The sequence below is a fragment of the Podarcis raffonei genome, chromosome 14 (assembly GCF_027172205.1).
Source record: "Podarcis raffonei isolate rPodRaf1 chromosome 14, rPodRaf1.pri, whole genome shotgun sequence".
Lineage (NCBI taxonomy): Eukaryota > Metazoa > Chordata > Lepidosauria > Squamata > Lacertidae > Podarcis > Podarcis raffonei.
The window spans coordinates 52,114,276-52,132,727 of NC_070615.1; the positions used below are offsets into that span (position 1 = coordinate 52,114,276).

At 50.4% G+C, this 18,452-nt stretch overlaps 2 protein-coding genes across 3 annotated transcripts in view; both read right to left on the minus strand.

Annotated features, from left to right (window-relative positions):
- FBXL18 (F-box and leucine rich repeat protein 18) overlaps window positions 1-18,452 on the minus strand; it is a 33,968-nt gene extending 15,516 nt beyond the window's left edge. The window contains exons 1-4 of one of the 2 annotated variants that reach the window (XM_053366009.1): window positions 18,334-18,452; window positions 16,259-16,459; window positions 14,140-15,689; window positions 10,091-10,309 (exon numbers count right to left, since the gene is read on the minus strand). In XM_053366009.1, the coding sequence (XP_053221984.1) occupies window positions 10,091-10,309; window positions 14,140-15,689; window positions 16,259-16,459; window positions 18,334-18,351 (1,988 nt within the window). In that variant the 5' untranslated portion in view covers window positions 18,352-18,452. The other variant, XM_053366010.1, reaches the window with a different exon arrangement.
- Window positions 5,070-5,651, minus strand: LOC128402126 (40S ribosomal protein S10-like). The gene has a single exon (XM_053366018.1). It carries the CDS (start codon window positions 5,603-5,605, stop codon window positions 5,108-5,110), a length of 498 nt encoding a protein of 165 aa, XP_053221993.1. The 5' UTR covers window positions 5,606-5,651; the 3' UTR covers window positions 5,070-5,107.

The window sequence follows — 18,452 nt, forward strand, 5'->3', positions numbered from 1 at the left end:
TTCGAGAACACTGTCCAACCATCTCGTCCTCTGTCGTCCCCTTCTCCTTGTGCCCTCCATCTTTCCCAGCATCAGGGTCTTTTCCAGGGAGTCTTCTCTTCTCATGAGGTGGCCAGAGGATTGGAGCCTCAGCTTCAGGATCTGTCCTTCCAGTGAGCACTCAGGGCTGATTTCCTTCAGAATGGAGAGGTTTGATCTTCTTGCAGTCTATGGGACTCTCAAGAGTCTCCTCCAGCACCAGAATTCAAAAGCATCAATTCTTCGGCCATCAGCCTTCTTTATGGTCCAGCTCTCACTTCCATACATCACTACTGGGAAAAGCATAGCTTGAACTATATGGATCTTTGTCGACAAGGCAATGTCTCTGCTTTTTGAGATGCCAACTCAAAAACTCCATGGACAATAACAACAGGTCACCAACTTAGATGGCTTTAAAAAAGGATTGGACAAATTCATGGAGAAGGGGGCTATGGATGGCTACTGGCCATGATGACTATGTCCTGTCTCCCCAACTGAAGGCAGCCATGCTTCTGAATGCCAGTGGCTGGAAACCACAGGAGGGGAGAGCGGCTCTTGTGCTTGAATCCTGTTGCAGGTTTCCCATGGGCACCTGGCTGGCCACTGGCAGAACAGGCTGCTCGACTAAAGATGGGCCATTGGCCTGATCCAGTGGGCCCTTCTAATGCTCTCTGAGCACCTCCAATTCTTGGTTTGACCGTCTAGGCCAGAGGTCAGCAACCTTTTTCAGTCATGGGCCGGTCCACTGTCCCTCAGACCATGTGGTGGCCCAGACTATATTTTGGGGGGGGAAATATATGAGCGGATTCCTATGCCCCACAAATAACCCAGAGGTGCATTTTAAATAAAGGCAACACATTCTACTCATGTAAAACATCAGGCAGGCCCCACAAATAACCCAGAGATGCATTTTAAATAAACGGGCACATTGTACTCTTGTAAAAAGACACTGATTCCTGGACCGTCCGCGGGCCGCATTGAGAAGGCGATTGGGCCGCATCCAGCCCCCGGGCCTCAGGTTGCCTACCCCTGGTCTAGGCTCTTGGCTCTCCTTTGGCAGGTTCCCGTATCTCAACTCTGACAGAGACCAGGAAGCAGCAGGAGTTTGACCATCCTAGAGGTCATCAGTGACAGGGATGGGCCTGGAAACCGGAAGATCTTGGTTCTTGTGCTGAGGCAAGAGCAGACAGCTTTCCACCTTGGGTTCTCGGATGCCATGGCAAAAATAATCTCTCTCTCTCTCCAGTGTGCATGCTCGCCAAGCATGCTGGGACTCAGACCAGGGAAGCCCCAAAGATGGCACTACTGGGCACACGAAGGGCAGCCGTGTCAGGGGAAAGCAAAAAGACCCGAAGGCAATTCCACTCTGCTCTTACCCAGCAGCTCCCTCGGCCGCCCTTGAGCAAGGAAAGCCACATGACCATGCAGTCTGAAGGGCCCTGCGGCTTGCCCAAGGCATCCAACCGAAGGGCAAGGCAGAATAATTGCTCAGAGAGGAAGGCTCAGGCCAACCCCGGGAGAGCAGGAGGCGGGCCAAGCACAAGGGGGGAGAACGTGGCTCCAGGGCAGAGCGCCTGGTTTTGCAGCCAGGAGTTTCCAGGTCTGGTGTCCGGCATCTCCAGTTTGGCAGGCGATGAGTAAGGTTCTTCTCTGCCTGAAGCCCAGGAAAGCCTCTGCCGGTCAGAGTGGGCAAGGCAGAGAAATAGGCTGACCTGATGTAAGCCACAAAGAGGTGGATTAGCATCCCGTCCTGACAGGAGCTGACCAGATGCCTGTGGGGAACCTGCAAGCAACCTTTGAGCACAAGGGTATTGCTCTGCAGTTTCCAGCAACTGCTCTTCAGAAGCATCACTTCCACCAAATATGGAGACAGAACGCAGCCATCCTGGCTAATAGCCATCAATAGGTCTCTCCTCTGTTGTCTAATTCTCTTTAAGGCCACCCAAGTTGGTGGCTGTCACAGCCTCCGGTGGCAGTGAGTTCCACAGGACAAGGGACCAATCACAACAGAGCAAAGCAAGGAGCCCTTCAACCTCCTGGGAGCGTACCAAGACCAACTTCCTTTAGTGATCTCTTTATGCTGGCTGACGTTTCCTCAAATCTGTACAAAACAGGCCCCAAGACAGCCCAAAGTCAGTCTCTCTCTCTCTCTCTCTCTCTCTCTCTCTCACACACACACACACACACACACACACACACACATGCACACACACCAGCTATGTGTTGCCAGGCCAGCAAATGCAAGGAATGATGGCAGGCAGCAATAGGGAAATGATGGGCAGGCCACAAAAGCCTGGAGGGGATGCCCTGTGAGTGTTATATGTTCCTGGAACAAGCACACTGGATCTGGCTTGGCGAGATTTCAGCCCTTGTTTATTTGAATCACGGGGCTGGGCTGCAATCCTCTGGGGTTGGGCTCAGATTCTCTTGCTTCCGTCATGCCAAGGAACACTCGTTTACTCTCTGGTTAAAATCCCAGGGCAAGTTGTGGAATCTGATTTCCAACGCGGTTAAAATGGCACATCCAGCAGTTCCCTGGCAAAGAGTTCATTCTGAAAACGGCCAAGTTCTTCGCTCTCTTGGTGTCAGGGAGAAACTTGAAAAACGAAGGCGGCGCCTGCTGCTTTTGGGGTACTTAGGGAGACTCCAGGTTTCTAAGGCCCACATTTAATTCCTTCTGTCTCAGCTTCTGCCTTCTCTTAAAACAAAAGTCAAAGGGGAAAAAGGCTGAGGTGTTTTTGAGTGCGCTTGTGTGACTCCACCTTTAAGTATGTGAAAGACTGGCCTCAACCCACCAGCTGAGGATAAATATTCCTGAAAACAGGACTGAAGGAAACATGTGGTAGGAATACGAAGGAAATTCAAGGCATGGAGAAAGTTTTCTTCCTCTCTCATAATCTCTCCTGCGAGGGAAAGCCAAGATGTTTAGGGGCTTGGAGAGAGGTGACAGAGGGATCCGACAGAGGTGCAGGAGAATAATGCATGGAGATAAATACATTCCCTCTCTCCCTTAGGAACGGGAAGCTGCCTGGTACAGAGTCACCATTTACGTCAGTCTTGTCTACACTGTCTGGCAGCGGTCCTCCAGGATTCCAGGCAAATTCTCCAGGACTGGCGATCATCCTGCCCTACCTACAGGTTGCCTCCCCTCTCTGCCGAGGGTCTGGGGTCATGGACAGCGACTTTATTTTAGGTGGGGCTTTTTCGGGCGGGAGAAGCAGGAATGTGTTTTGCTATTGAAGGTTTCGCTTGTGCATGATAATTCAGATTGTGTCATATTGCGCGTTTAATATTTCATGATGGAAACCGTCTTGAGAGAGCGTGCTCTTAAAGGCAGCCTATAAATCTTTTCCAGACTAATAACAACAAAAAGAAATAAAAACAAATATTTTCCTCTGCTCCAACAGGGGCTCTGATGACACCCTTCTGGCATCCCACTCTTCCCAATTCCCTATCCTTTCTCCAAGCCCCACAGCACCCCCCCCTTCCTAGACCTCCCTGCTTGTCCACATCCAGTCCCAGCCAGCCAGCCCCCCCACCCCCAGGTCTCCTGCCATTTACAACAGAAAACCTCGTCGTCCACGCTGGCTGCCCCCCTTTCTGCTGATGCTGAATGAAGCGCCAAGTCTCAATAATGAGATCAGGTTGTTAAATCGAACCGGGCACTCCATTTGGACTGCTGATCCCTCTCGCCCTCTCACAGCTCCTGCCTTCCCTTCTCTGCAGAATGTGCACGTATGACTTGCCACGAGTCGACACTCACACGGCCAGCGTTCGGCATGTCAGAGCCGCCCCCCCCTCCAGCTTCTCCTGCGTCAGCTGCTTCTTAAAGGCATGCCTGCTGCGGTTGCTAATTGTTCATGGGTGTAACTAGCTTGCACGCTCTCTTTCTCCCACATACACCCTGTCCTTGAAAAGACAAGTCTCTGCAGTGCTTATGCTGAATAAAACAGGTACCTGGGGGCGGGTGGTGGTGGCAGGGGGTCCAAAAGGACACTTGCTGCAACACAAACGTTTCTTTTAACGCCGCCCTCCAGCTCCCAGCAGGTTCGGCAGGAGGGGCGGGGAGAGGGCCGCCTCTGCAAACACTTGTGCTCAACGCACCGTGCAGCAAGTGCCGTTATCGCAAGTCATTGGGATTCTTTGCTTGGCGTGACTTCTGCAGTGGAGAACGAGCGGCGACGACAGGGGCTGCTGATGCTGGTGGAGAAAAATACTTACCCTGCAGAATTAGCGGGTGGGGGACGGAGAGGCGTTCCGGAGCTTTTAACACGAAGCCACAGCTCCATCTAGGGGGAAATTAATGGAGAGCCCCTCAAGCATCCAGGAGGAAGGTGCGCAGGGCCACGCTCCGCTCTCAGGCTCGCTTCGTGGCTGGGTCTGTGAGGTTGCGCTCCAGGAGGTTCCCTGCAGAGCCAGGGCCTCTGTCCAAGGAGGTAAAAGCGTTTATCTGGGAGAGCGGGACTCAAGGTGCAGCAGAGCCTCAGTGAACCGTTCTGCACCTGGTTATCAGCCACTTGCGACCAAGTGAAGATGCCTGGGGATCTGTGGGTCTTGCCTGCTTTCACACTCTAGCAACACATCCTGTAGAATTCTATCCACTCGATTGTATCTGCACAATCAGAATGAAATTCAGGAACCGGAAATTGCATTGAAAAATGCTACTTTTGAGCCGCCTGGCCCCAAAATTGCAGCTAGGCATTCCATTTTGGCCACGGTAACCCTGGTTTAAGGAGGGTTTGGCACCTAGCTTATATATCTGAGTTTCTAACACTGCTCACAACAACGGGATGCAGAAGCAAGGTCAGGAAACTGTCCAGGGTCTGCACCGCAGGGAGTTCTGCAAGGAGAAGGAGCCAGAGGCTGGTGCTGTTTCCAGCAACTAAAAGGCTCAAGAGCCCTCTATGCCACACCCTAAGCCCAGCTGCTGGTAGGAAAGGAATTCCAGGGGTGGCTTACTCGGGAGTAGATCCCTTACGCACAAGCAGCGCAAGGACTCTAGGTCTCTGGACATTTGCCATGCCTTTGCTCTTCGGCCTGGGCCCTCTTGGAGCCAGCAGGGTTATTGCAACCAAACAGCAACAGATTTCTACTGAGGTGGTTGACCACGTCCACGCTCAAAGCCACCTCTAAACTGAGATTCAGCAGCTGACCCAGCTCCAGCCTCTGCCTTCTTGTCAGCACCAGGAGGAGCAGCACTGCATCTGTAGCTGTCCCTGTCAGCCTCTCCCCGTGTAAAGCGAGCAGGACGCTCGCCCTCCAAACCTTTTGGCCAGGGTCGTCCAGTTTCAGGACGACTGCGACGCAGGGTGGCAGGCACAATTTCAGGCAGCAGGTGGAGATAGTCCCTCAAGTACTGGATGCCCTCATTGGTCAAATACCAGAAGAAATGCCTCCATGCAAACTGCTCCTTCACGTAACCACGAGATTTCAGCAACTGCATTGCTTTCATGACGTGGAGGTTGGGCACATTTTTGTCTGCCAGTTCTGGGTGTTTAGGCATATGAACATCTTTCTTATCTACCATCACTCCCTCCTTAAAAAGGAGTTTGTAGATGGCAATGCGGGGTTTTTTAGGCATCAACATCGTGGCGGCGGCAAGAGGCTCGAACACTGGAAAGCAGCAGAGTTACTGAGGCTCCACCTTCTCCTCTGACAGCTCCAAGGGTCTTCAGAAGGTCTCATGCCAGAGGACCCTCAAAGAGAACCCTCAGCCCAGGTTCTGGAAGACCACCACCTGCATCTCAAGGTCCTTGAGGACCTGTGGGGTCTCTCTTCCGAGGACTCAGTCAGGGCACCGAGTCAGCGCGAGGCAGGACCACTGCAGGAGTCCTACCAGCTCAGACCATAAGGCCTTCCTCGTTCAGTATCCTGATTCCCACATCATGCACTACAGAAAACTGACCCACACAAAAACCAACAAATGAAATTAATTCCTAAAGCAACTACCTAGAGCAGCACTGACATAACAAAGACTCAGCCAAACACCTTCCTTGTTCTGTCCAGCTGCCTAACAGCACAGTGCCGAAGCTTGGCAGTTCTCACGAGGAAGGGCGTTGCCCAAGGGGGAGGCCACCGCAGAAAAGGCCCCGCCCCTGGGAGCTGCCAGTTGTGTCTCCTGCAAGGCCTCAGGTGCTGATCAGAGTACAGAAGAAGGAACCTTTGGAAGGGGCCGTTTCCCTCCCTTTAAGGCTTTGCCCCCTGAATATTTCTGACGCTTTGGCAAGCCTGAGGGTTCCCCGAAGGCTGCGGATACCTGCCTCTTGTGAATAGGTGGTGCCATTTTGGAAACACAAGCAAGGGAGAACAGAAGACCAAACACACACAAGGGCAGCTAGCATCACCATCACACCCTGTCCGTGAGCTCCCTAGAGGAGGGCTTTCCAAACTGTGTGTCACGACACGTTAGTGTGTCGGCTGCAGTGTGCAGGTGTGTCGCACGAATGCTCCCCATGTTCCCCAGGATGGAAAGGCGTTCATTTAACCTTCGGTTTGCTAGTAAAACTGGATTACTGTGTCGCGAAATGATGCATGTCTAAAAAGTGTGTCACCAACATTGAAAGTTTTGAAAGCTCAGAGAGATCTGGGTGGCTGCATTTGGGAGACAGAATACAGGGCAAGTGGATCGGTTTGATCTAGCAGGGCTCTCTCTCCCTCTTTGAGAACAGAATGGCAAAAAGTGAAGGGGAATAAAGTAAGGCCGACAGGGAAATTGTTGTGTCGTTTGTATTGGTGCTGTAAATATTTTTTTAAAAAGAAAAGAAGTCTGTATAAAATGGAAGAAAACAGCTGCAATCTGGTTGCTGGGCAGTATAAGCCAGCACAGGAAAAAGGATATTAAAGTTTAGATCAGCTCTGCTATGAGCTATAGGACAGGCAAAGAACGATAAGACTGGAGAAAGAATTTCTGGTTCTTACAGGGAGAGAGAAAAAAATCCCCATAGATGAATTCAATTAAGACACAGGAGAGGGTTCTGTTGAAAAGAAACCCCTGACACCGCAGGGAGTTTAACAGCCCACGTCTTGGCTGGCTTCCCAAAAGCCGCACTGCCAAAAGCAGCATGGTTGTGAAGGCAGCAGCTCTACAGAGAAAAGTCTCCTCTGAAGCTGATTTAAGACACCCCACAGTTCTTTTTGGGTGTAATAGAAAAGTTCCAAAGTTGTGCAGCACTTTTCCTGACCGTTCAAAGCGCTGTGAATTCAAGGCTGAAGCTATTCTTCAGCGGCAGGGATGGGGAATCTGTGGCCATCCAGGTGTTACCAAGACTACATATGCGGTTAGGCCATTCCAGGTGTTGCTGGAGCATCACTGGGGATGACTGGCGATGCTGGGGGGAGCGGGAGTATGTCAACATCTGGAGCCGCACCTCGACCTACAACAACTCTGCATGTGAATTTGGCAAGGTAAGGCTGAAAAACTGGCCAAGACCAGCCACGGGAGCCACTTGCTGAGCAGCTATTGCATCGTCTGCTTTTCATGTTACAAGACACATTGTGGGTTTGGGAAGGCCAAAAGACAAGACACCAACTACATGAACGATCTCGCCACCCCAATACTGCTGCCACTGTGGAGCTGAGCCTCTCAGCCTCTGGCCACCGACAGAATTCACGGCAGAGGAAAAGCCTTCCTGGTCCCCAGCTCTGGCTGCCGTCTTCGACACACTTACCTGGGAGTAAGTCCCACTGAACTCAATGGGCTTACAGTACTTCAAAGCAGTTGGGTATGGGGTGCTCAGTCTACTAGCTATGCTATAGAAGTTATTGCGGCCCCAAGAATTGCAGCCTACAATGACAGCTTGCTAGGGCGGCAACTTTTCAACAGTGAATCTGTGAACAGATTAAAATGCCACCTTCAGTTACCTGGGAAAGTTTTTAAGTAAAACCGAGCACTTGCAAAAACAGAAGGTGAGCGCGATCTTGGAAGAGAATGGGGACAGCTTCCCCTGTACAACACGCCTGTATCATCCAAGCCAGTTCTGATCTAAGAGGCAACAGCACAATCCTCTGCATGCCTACTGAGAAGCAGGTCCCACAGAATTCGACCGTGTGGCCTTCATGGCCTATTTTCCCCTATAAAAATACTGTGGATTTTATACGCAAAACTTTGTGAATGCTTTTAATCAATCAATTAAATGAAGAAACTCACTCAACTAAGATATCTTTTAAATCAAGCCCTAGCCCTATTCCCTCTGTCAAGGCTGCAAACTTCACCTTCTTCTCATAGCCGATGCCGTTTCTATTCTGCCACTGGGATGAGCAGGGATTAAATCCAAAGTGTTGCGATATATCTACTGGGGCAATATGGTGGTTTCCTTATAAAACTTTAAAGAGGGGAGGGGGAAGCGAGCAAAAAAGCACACAAGGTTGACTAACATACATGTAAATGCATTCAGAACTCAGCTATTGAAAGATCAAGAATATAGATCAGGAAATTGGGCAGAGCTACAAGATGTCAACTCTCCCTGACGTAGGAAGCACAGGACTGTTATTATCTTCTGTGCTGGTACCTGAGCCTTAAGCTGATGCTATACACCCAGGCACATTTTCAAATTTCCCTCTTTGTCATCAGGGCTGGAAAGTTGTTGCTTCAAAGAAAAACCAAGAAAAATTCAGACATTTCCAGCTATAATGATGCGCATGCATAGCCATACTGGAAAATAACACAGAAAACTGCTTGAGTTAATCTCCTAGCCACTTAGCCGAGACATCGGCCTGCCCCAAATCAGAGCCCATTCCACAACCCCCAGGAGCCCCGGGCAGGATGAGGCCGATCTGGGGTGAGGCAGCTTGGGAGAGGCTGCAAGTGATGGTGAACTAGCAGCCTGAGGGCGGAAGCAGGTCCACAACACGGTTCTGCTCACCCGCTGAAAAAACTATTTAAGATTTCGTTTATCAAAAAGCCAGAGGCTCTTCTGTTAGGCCCAATATCTAATGACATCCCCAGAGATAAGAAAATATTATTCTTTTATGCAACAGCAGCGGCCAGAATATTGATCGCAAAGAATTGGAAGGGGGAGAAAAGACCATCATTATTAGAATGGCAAAGCAAGCCCTGTGAGTTTGTGGAAATGGCAAAATTGACGGCAATCATTAGAGGCCATTCAAATCAGAGAATAATTAAAGAGTGGGATGGAGAGAAGGAATACATGAAAAAATATGGTTCCGGAACTGGAATATTAATAGATAATGTGTAAAATGTGCAGGGGTAAGCAAGGAAATAATAAAAGAATCAACTGAATAATTATTAAACTACAACAACACAACAAGATGGAAGAAGTTAAAAAAATATTGAGATCACACATGGGTGAAGGGGAGTGGGGGGTATAGGGGAATTTATAAAAATTTCTAATATACAGTGGTACCTCGGGTTAAGTACTTAATTCGTTCCGGATGTCCGTTCTTAAACCTGAAACTATTCTTAACCTGAAGCACCACTTTAGCTCATGGGGCCTCCCGCTGCCGCCACGCTGCCGGAGCACGATTTCTGTTCTCATCCTGAAGCAAAGTTCTTAACCCGAGGTACTATTTCTGGGTCAGCGGAGTCTGTAACCTGAAGCGTCTGTAACCTGAAGCATATGTAACCCGAGGTACCACTGTAGTATTTCTAATTGTGTTGCAATTAATATAGCAAAGGGAAGCCTAAAGCAATTAGGTATATTTTAATCTAGTCAACTATGTAATAGGCTTATGTTACAAAACGAATATGGATTTTGAATTTGATGTTTGTAATTCTTTTTCGGTTTTGGAATAAAGTTTTTTTAAAAAAAACACACACACCCTCCTGCAAACTTGCAGGAGGTTCTCAGTTGTCCTGCCAAGCTTGGAAGACAGGGGAGCCCTTGATGGCAGACATGTCGCAACACATAACTCTTGGCCCCTTTTGAGAGCGGCTCGGGCAAAGGCAACGAGGTTGCACTTATGCCGTCACTCAGTGCACTTCCAGCCTCACATGTCTTTACTTTGCATTCTGAGCCAAGGAGGGAGCGCCTGGAGTTCCCTGTTTTAGCCTCAAAAATATAGGACTGCCCGGAGTAATGGTATGGTCTGAACGTTATCACCTGCCTGAACTCACCTCTTTATCAAGGACTGCTGCAAGGTTTTGCAAACTGTGAGAGACTCCCCGGTAAACATGTGGCACATGATGACCTCGAGGCAAGCGGTCATGAAGGCCATCACGGCGTCCGGCTGCAGAGATCCGCTCCGGGAGATGATGCAGAGGCGCTGGAGGGACGAGCAGTGGCTCAGGGCCTGGAAGAACTGGGCGTTGGCGTTGAAGTAGGGCTGCTCGAGCCTGCGGAGGCAAAACAAGGGTCAACCAAACGACACGCCTCGGAGAGACGACACTTGCGGGGGGGGCTCTACATCTGAAGGCAGCCCTATTTAGGGGAAGTTTTTAATGTTTGATGCATTACTGTATTTTATTATTTTGTTGGAAGCTGCCCAGAGTGGCTGGGGAGGCCCAGCCAGACGGGCGGGGTATAAATAATAAATTATTATTATTATTATTATTATTATTATTATTATTATTATTGACATTTTGTTGTGCTTTTAAAATTCTGTTGGGAGCCACCCAGGGTGGCTGGGGAAACCCAGCCAGATGGATGAGGTATAAATAGTAAATTACCGTATTTTTCGCTCTATAAGATGCACCAGACCACAAGACACACCTAGTTTTTGGAGGAGGAAAACAAGAAAAAAAATATTCTGAATCTCAGAAGCCAGAACAGCAAGAGGGATCGCTGCGCAGCGAAAGCGGCAATCCCTCTTGCTGTTCTGGCTTCTGGGATAGCTGCGCAGCCTGCATTTGCTCCATAAGACGCACACACATTTCCCCTTACTTTTTAGGAGGGAAAAAGTGAGTCTTATAGAGCAAAAAATATGGTATTTAATATTATTACTACTATTATTATTATTATTACTCTACCAGGAGGGGAAGGGTTTGCAAAGCCAGAGGGGAAGAGGAAAGAACACCCCTGCTTTTAGCAGAGTGGAGCTCAGCACAGAGCTTTTGGGAAGGCAGAATCCATTTGATTTTAGTTGAAACCTCTGATGTAACCTCTATGAAGGAACTAGCTGGAGAGTTAACTCATCGGTGGGGTTTTAAAGGAGAAAGACAATTCCCCAACGAAAAGCTCCAGTTAAGAGGTTGGGTGTTTTGTAAACTGGGCTGCATCTGCTCCTGCCTCACTCCTCTCCCTTTTGTGACTCTTGGACAGGTGAAACCTGTGGCAACGCCCTGACTTCTGAGCTTTTATCTATTTACAGGGCAACCTGAGATGGTCTCATCATTGCCGTAGCTTGTAAACTGCTGTTTTCCCAGTTGCCTGGAGTGAGTGGGACCAGCTCCAGGAATCCAAAGGAGGAAAACACTATTGAAAATGACCTGCTGGCAGGGTGTGTGTGTGTGTGTGTGTGTCTTCCTCCACCCTCCTCTCAGGACATCTCTCTGCCACAAGGATAAGAATTCACTTATTTGATACTCAGCATCGTGTCTCAGGTGTCAAACGCTGATCTTCCGTTTTCTCCACTGAGATCCAAAGAAAGGAAACCCGCTTTGAGGTTTTCTACAAACAAGCGGCAAACAAGTTTTATGAAATAAATCAAATAAATAAAAGGGAAGCAAAGGAAGGACTCCTTGTGTGATAAGTACCATGGAAATGTAGGGGAGGGACAAATGAACAGTTTTCACTGTTGCTCCGTGATCAAAGCAACATGTGAGCAAGCAAAGCTCAGCTGGTTAGAACATAGTGCTGATAACAGCAAGGTGACAGATTCAATCCCTATATGGGACAGCTGCATGTTCCTGCACCTCAGGGGGTTAGACTAGAAGATCATCAGGGTCCCTTCCAACTCTACCATTTTATGACATTAAGTTACTCACAACAGTAAATGGTCAGAAAATATTTTTGCAGTACAGCATCCCGTCCACCAGGTGACACTGTTGCCATATTATTATCATCAGAATATGCTTTTTTGTTTTCAAGCCCTGACAATATCACTGTTTAAATGTTCAGAGTTAGAAACGGGTTGAGAATCAGGGTGAATCACAGGCAGACACCACCCCCAGGGATCTGCTTTGAAACTATCCTCTTTCGTATCAAAATATATTTTTTTCTGTTTAGAACGCTGAGTCCATTGGCTCTGTGGTGTATTAATCAGCGAAGGCCAACTATTATCAATGGGCCTGGGAATTAACGGCATGTTCCTTCAGTTTTCTTTGAGGCTATTTCAGTTTTAGCGTTTCATTAGGTTGGGGGGGCAGGAAAAAATAAATAAAACAAGGAATGGCCTTTGCTACAAACAATTCAGGGATGCTTTGATCATTAAACTGCTCTCCATGTCTCCGGAAGGCACCCACCTTGCAATTTTGGTGACAAGCAAACTCACCAGCATTTTAATCAATTGGTCAACCATCTACAAATTCATCAATGAGCTGACAGCCTTTTATGTTAACTGTAAATTGAATAGTGTACGTCCATTGCTTCCTTCTCTAGCCTTCCCCCTTGATATTGCAAACCCACGGAGCTGCTTTCTACTTATACCAAGTGAGCCTGTTGGTCTCTTCACTCCTCCAGATGTTCACAGGCTGCATCTCCCATCGTAATGTCCAACGACTAGCTGTGTTGAGTTGGGCAACAACATCTGGAGGGCCACTGCATCCTTCACCCATGATCTAGCGCAGCAATGTCCAACCGGTCGACCGCGATCAACAGGTAGATCGCGAGGGTTCTCCATGTCGATCGCGGGAGTTAAAAAAGAGCTCGCCCAGTTCTTCATGAGCAGGGATAGGCAAACTAAGACTCGGGGGCCGGATTTGGCCCAATCGCCTTCTCAATCCGGCCCGCAGACGGTCTAGGAATCAGCTTATTTTTACATGAGTAGAATGTGTCCTTTTATTTAAAATGCATCTCTGGGTTATTTGTGGGGCATAGAAATTCATTCGTGTGTTTTTTCAAAATATAGTCTGGCCCAGCACATGGTCTGAGGAACAGTGGACTGGCCCATGGCTGAAAAAGGCTGCTGACCCCTGTTCATGAGCTACCCACCCCAATTGCTGCCGGCGTCTGAGTGGGGGACAGAGGGAGGGCTACGGACTGGTGAACGAATTAATGCAACCCTTCCCAAAAAAGAGCTCAACAACTATGGGCAATGACATTGGGTAGATCACTGCCAGTTTTATTACACTGGGAGTAGATCGTAGTCTCTATAGAGTTGGATATGATATGCCTGATCTAGCGCATACCAATCTAGCCCAAACCAACGACTCTGCCTGGCCGTGGTTTCCTAGGGTGTCAGGCAAAGGTAATCCCCAGGACTAATGACCAAGAGCCTTTAGAGTCAATGGACCAGGGATGGAATGTGCAGCTTCTACCCGAGTCCAGTGCTAGGAATTCCCCAGGTGCCAGGCACGTTTTGCAACTGGAATGGGTCCAATTGCAACCACACGGAGATCTCCAGCTTTCTTAAGCAGGTAAGCAGAGGGGCTGATTCACTGCCTTTGAAGCGCACCTTTATCTCCAAGTAGTACATAGTTCACCCCACTCATCAGTTAATCCTTACGACGACCCTGTGAGGTAGGCTAAAAGGCTGTGACTCCAAAGTCACCCAGTAACCTTCCTGACTGAGTTGGGATTTGAACCCTGATCTCCTAGGTCCTAGTCCAACACTCTACACCACGCTGGCTTCCTAGAATACTTCTACTGTATAAATTAAGTAGGTAAATACATACATTTGGCTTTATTGCTGTTAAATAAATCATGACATGGTGTAATATGTCATGTGTTGTTGTTCCTCTGAGGTTGCATTTACCAAATTTTAAGACCTGCTAAGGAACAGAGGATTGTTACGATGCCTGATATGTAAAACCACAGAATTCAAAGGCTTTCTTTTTCCCATGACTGTGTATCTGAGTTTCTAACGCTGCCTGAGTCGTAGGCCCTCTGCCTCTTTAGGAGTTCCGCCTAGCTAAAAACCAAAATGACCCAGCACACAACCTCATTTGCCAGGAAGAAAAGAAACCCCAGGTGCCAGAGATCTCTCCCTGCTGTGACGGGATGGGACGGCAACAGCGCTGGGCTAATTCAGGAGCTGGTCCACCTCTGCTTCACCTGAGGCCCTCACCTGAGATCTCGCAAACACCTGCAGTGCTTCAACGTGTCCACGAGGGCTGGCATGTACATCACTTTGCCCATCATGCCCAGGTTGGCCAGGGAAAGAGTCCGCAAGTGCTGGCACTGGGCCCCAATGTGAACGAGCCCGGAGCCTGTGAGGATATTGGGCAGCTGGGCCAGCGTGAGGCTCTGCAGGAAGGCCAGCTGGCCAATGGCGGCCACTTCGGCATCCCCCACATGCTGGGCCCGGCCGCAGGGAGGCAGCGAGTTCCGAATGGCCGGCTCGTTCCGCGGCATGGCGGAGGAAAAGCTGGACCCAATCAGCTCCAGCTGCTGCAGAAAGGGAAGGCTTTCTAGCAGGGTCCAAAACACGGAGGGCTGGGGTCTGGAATTCCCCTGCTCCAAGCAGTTCCGCGTATACGTCTGCACCCCGATCCGGACTTTCTTCCCAAAACTCGGGGAGGTGGCGTTGGTCGCCGGCTGCACGGACGGCTTGTCGGCGGGCACAGGGCTCACGTCGGCGATGGAGCAGACGGGCAAGGCCAGCGAGAGGAGGCACTTCAGGTGAGCAAGGAGCTGGCACAGGTGCCTGCCCAAGTCTTCAGAGCTGTGGTGGTGGGCGCACGACAAGTTCAGGTGCCTCAGGTGGCAGCAGGAGGCGACGAGGGTCTCAGCGATGCTGCTGTCAATTTCGTCTTCCGCTTTCCGCAGTGTGGAGTCGGGAGACAGGCAGTGGACGCAGCCGCTCAGGTTCAGGCTGACTAAGCTGCGGAGGTCTTTGCCGCCGTTGAGGACCCTCTGGACCAGCTGGCTGCCGGACAAGCTGCAGCGGCTGAAGCTGAAGTAGACAGGGTTGCTGAACTTCAAGTGCTGGAGGAGGCTGGAGCCATTCATCCAAGACCCGGGCAGCTGCAAGGCATCCAGCGTCACGTTCCGGGCCATGGAGTCCAAGAGGTTTTTCACAGCGCAGCTCTGGGGGAAGCCGCCGGGGGCAGAAATGAGGAAGGCGTGGAGTTTCTCGGGTGTGCGGTCGCTCAGCACCGCCAAGTACAGCCTCACCACCTCCTGGTTGACCGGCCCGGGCGCCAGCCTAGCATAGAAGACCCGAAGGTTCTGGTAGTGAGGCACGTTGCTCTCGCCAACCATGAGCTGGCCAGAGATAATCAAGCCCTCCCGCGACCGATCCAGGATCTCAAAGTACAGGAGCAGCTTCTCGAGGCTGGTGCAGCAAGGAACCACCCCGTAGGAGGGCGTGTACAGGGTCTGCTTGAGCTCCAGCACGCGACTCAGCGTGGCTTTGCACTCGCTGCTCAAGTGGGAGGCGTCAAAGCCCGGATTCACGTCAATGGCCAGGGAGCGCAGGTGCTGCAGGGCAGACAGCATCTTGGAGAGGCGGAGGGAGGTGAGGTTGCAGCCGGACAGGTTCAGCTTCACCAGGCTCCTGCAGCGGGTCACCTGGTCGATGGTGGAGCCGGGCAGCCAATAGCAGCCGCTCATGTTCAGCTCCTGAATCTCCTTGCCAATCTCCCGCATGAGCTGCTTCACCTTGTCCTTGTCCACCTGTGTGCAACAGGCAGAAACAAAAATACACGTTAGCAATCCGTAAAAGGAGCCAGCACCACTTTCGATGTGAAGCGAGAGACACTCCAGAGATCTCTTTCTTTACAGGGCTCTCTTTGAAAGCAGCTGAGGGTTAGGGTTAGCTTCCAGTGTTTTCAGCATGGAAGGCCAGATCACCCTGCAGAGTGTTCAGAGAACTAGGCTAACCTTCAGACTGAAGAAACACCCAGAGGGAAAGAAAGGTTGAGGGAGAGACTGATGGTGAAGTTAAGGACAGCCCTGAAAAGTGTCAGACTGAGCCTGTTCTCTCACTCTCTCTGCTAGAGAGAGCCATATAGCAAATCCCCTATTGTTTGAGGCCAGAATAAAGACAAGTGAAAGCATTTTTCTTACACTAAACCCAGGAAGCACCTTCTCCATGGTGCCTTTTCACTTAAAATACTAATCTCCTTCTCCACCCTGATGTACGCTAGGGACTGAATCCCTTAACTGAAACCCAGTATCCCTGAGAACAAGTACCCCTCCCAGCTCCATCCACATCCCGTGATTCCCTCAAGGCTCTTCCTCACCTGATAGTCTTTATGCAGCGTCACAGCGTGGGTAAGGCTTTTGTCGAGACTAAGAACAGAAAGCTTCCGGCAGACTCTTCGGACATTCAGGACAAGGTCTGAAACTGGGGTGTACCTCAGGATGTGCAAAAGGATCTCATCCGAGAACTCCATTAAGTTCATAGCATTGCTCTCCTCTCCACTCTCGTCGCTCGTCACTTCCTGAAGAGAGAGAGACAGAGAGAAAGCAAAAGAGCTCAGGACACAGAAATGAGATTCCTTTGGGGACCGCTGGGGAAGAGAATGTGTCTGAAGGGGAGCATATGGAATGACGGGTTTTCCAGTGAAGAAACCTGCAAGCCAGTTAACAAAGAAAAGAGGGGATTTTGGAGAGAGCAGGAGAGTAAAGAACAAAATCGAGAAAAGAGCAATACAGGAAGCAACTTGGAAATGCTGGAAACTTGTTCACACATGCATGTTTATCACCTGATGACTACAATGTGTGAACGTTATCTTTTAAGTTTTCTCTGCTGCAATATTTGGTGACTTACGGTTGAGTGGATAAATATAAATGAAAGGTCGTCAAGTTAATATCTTGTACATGTGAATGGAATACAACAGTTCCCAAGGGAGTGAAGATCACAGGCCCACTGTGAGCCAGCAGGCCTCAAGATGCCAAACGACACATAGGCATGCTTGAACCAGGCCTGAATTAGGGCCTTTGGGGATTGTGTCCTCCAGTTCCTCCCGGGTGCAAAACCACACCTGACTCAAGGCACTTAAAAACTGGTCTGTGAGAGAATGGTGGGCTATGAACCAAAAGTGGTGAGGGTCTGCTGTGTGGAGGGTGACTGTGGATAGAGGGAAAGGCCCCATAGGAAGGAAATGGATGGAGACCAGAGGCTGGGGAAGAGGGGGAAAGGCTAGAAATTGAAGTAGAGGGGTGAAGAAGAGTGGTGAGGAAGGAAGTTGGGGCAGGACCACAGCTGTGGATGAAGAGAAAGTAGAATGAAATATAAGCGGTGGGGAGAGGAGAGGTGGGAATTGGTCAACTACCGCAATGGGGGGAAATCTACTGGCATTTGAGCAGGGGGTGATGGATGGGTGTGCAGGCTTCACCTCTAGTTCCAAGATCTCAAGTTACAATGTTGGGAGAGACTGGGGGGGGGGGCACAGCTCAGATGGTGGTGCAGCTCCTCTGCATAGAAGAGGTCCCATTTTGAATGACCATTACAATTGCCTCAGGAAGCAGAGATGCAGAAGCCTCAGGGGTAGGGCAACATTTGTGGGGGACCCCCCCCCAAGATGTTGCTGAATTGCAACTCTCCCACCCCTCCCATGCGCAGCTGGGGCTGATGGGAGTCCCAATAACATCTGGAGGGCCACCCACTTGTGCTGGAAAGTAGCTGCTTGTCAGAGCGAAACAGAGGTGCTCAGGCCCAGCTGCCCCCAACTTTCGACACCAGGTTAAGGCCCATGCAATTGTCTTGCAGGAGGGGGGGTATGAACACTGCAGCAAAGTGTTGCTGCCCTGCACTTTGAGATTCAAGAGGCTGAAACCTCTGTCCTACCTGCTCTCATTTTAATTCATGGAAATGCTAATAAGTGATACAAATCAGACCTGAAAGGCAGCAAGGCAGGGAAAAGCCAGCAGTGAAGAGCAGGTACCTCGGGGCGGGGGGGGGGGGTTCAGCCCTGCCTGGCACCACATCGGACGCCAGGGACAGTTGCAAACGTGCGAATAAAGGTCAATCACCCGCATATAGAAGCTTCCCCTTTGGGAACCTGCGATGTTTTCTGGATTTTTATGAAATAGATGAAATACATAAATAAATGCAGCCTCTCCGACTTGGAGGGGGGCGGTTAGCAAGCGTCGAGGAGCCGAACCCTCCCTTTCCCTCCCTGCCAAGCAGCAGGCGGCACTAACAGGGCCGCTTCCCCCCCCCCCCGACACGCGACCGGCCCGCTTCAGACGTTCGCCCCCGGGAGGAGCTGCTGGAAGCGGTTGCCATGGACACGCGAGGGGCGGGGGAGCCGGGGTTGCCATGGACACCCAGGCCTGGCTGATGCTGCCGCGCCTCGTTCCGCGGGGTTACCTCTCCTGGGGAGGCCATGGTCGGCGGGCCTCGGCCTCCGAAAGCGCCTCCGCCTCTGCCCCGGCCGCCGGCCCTTCCTCACGCGCAGCCTCCCAGCCGGCGGAGACGAGGACGGAGCA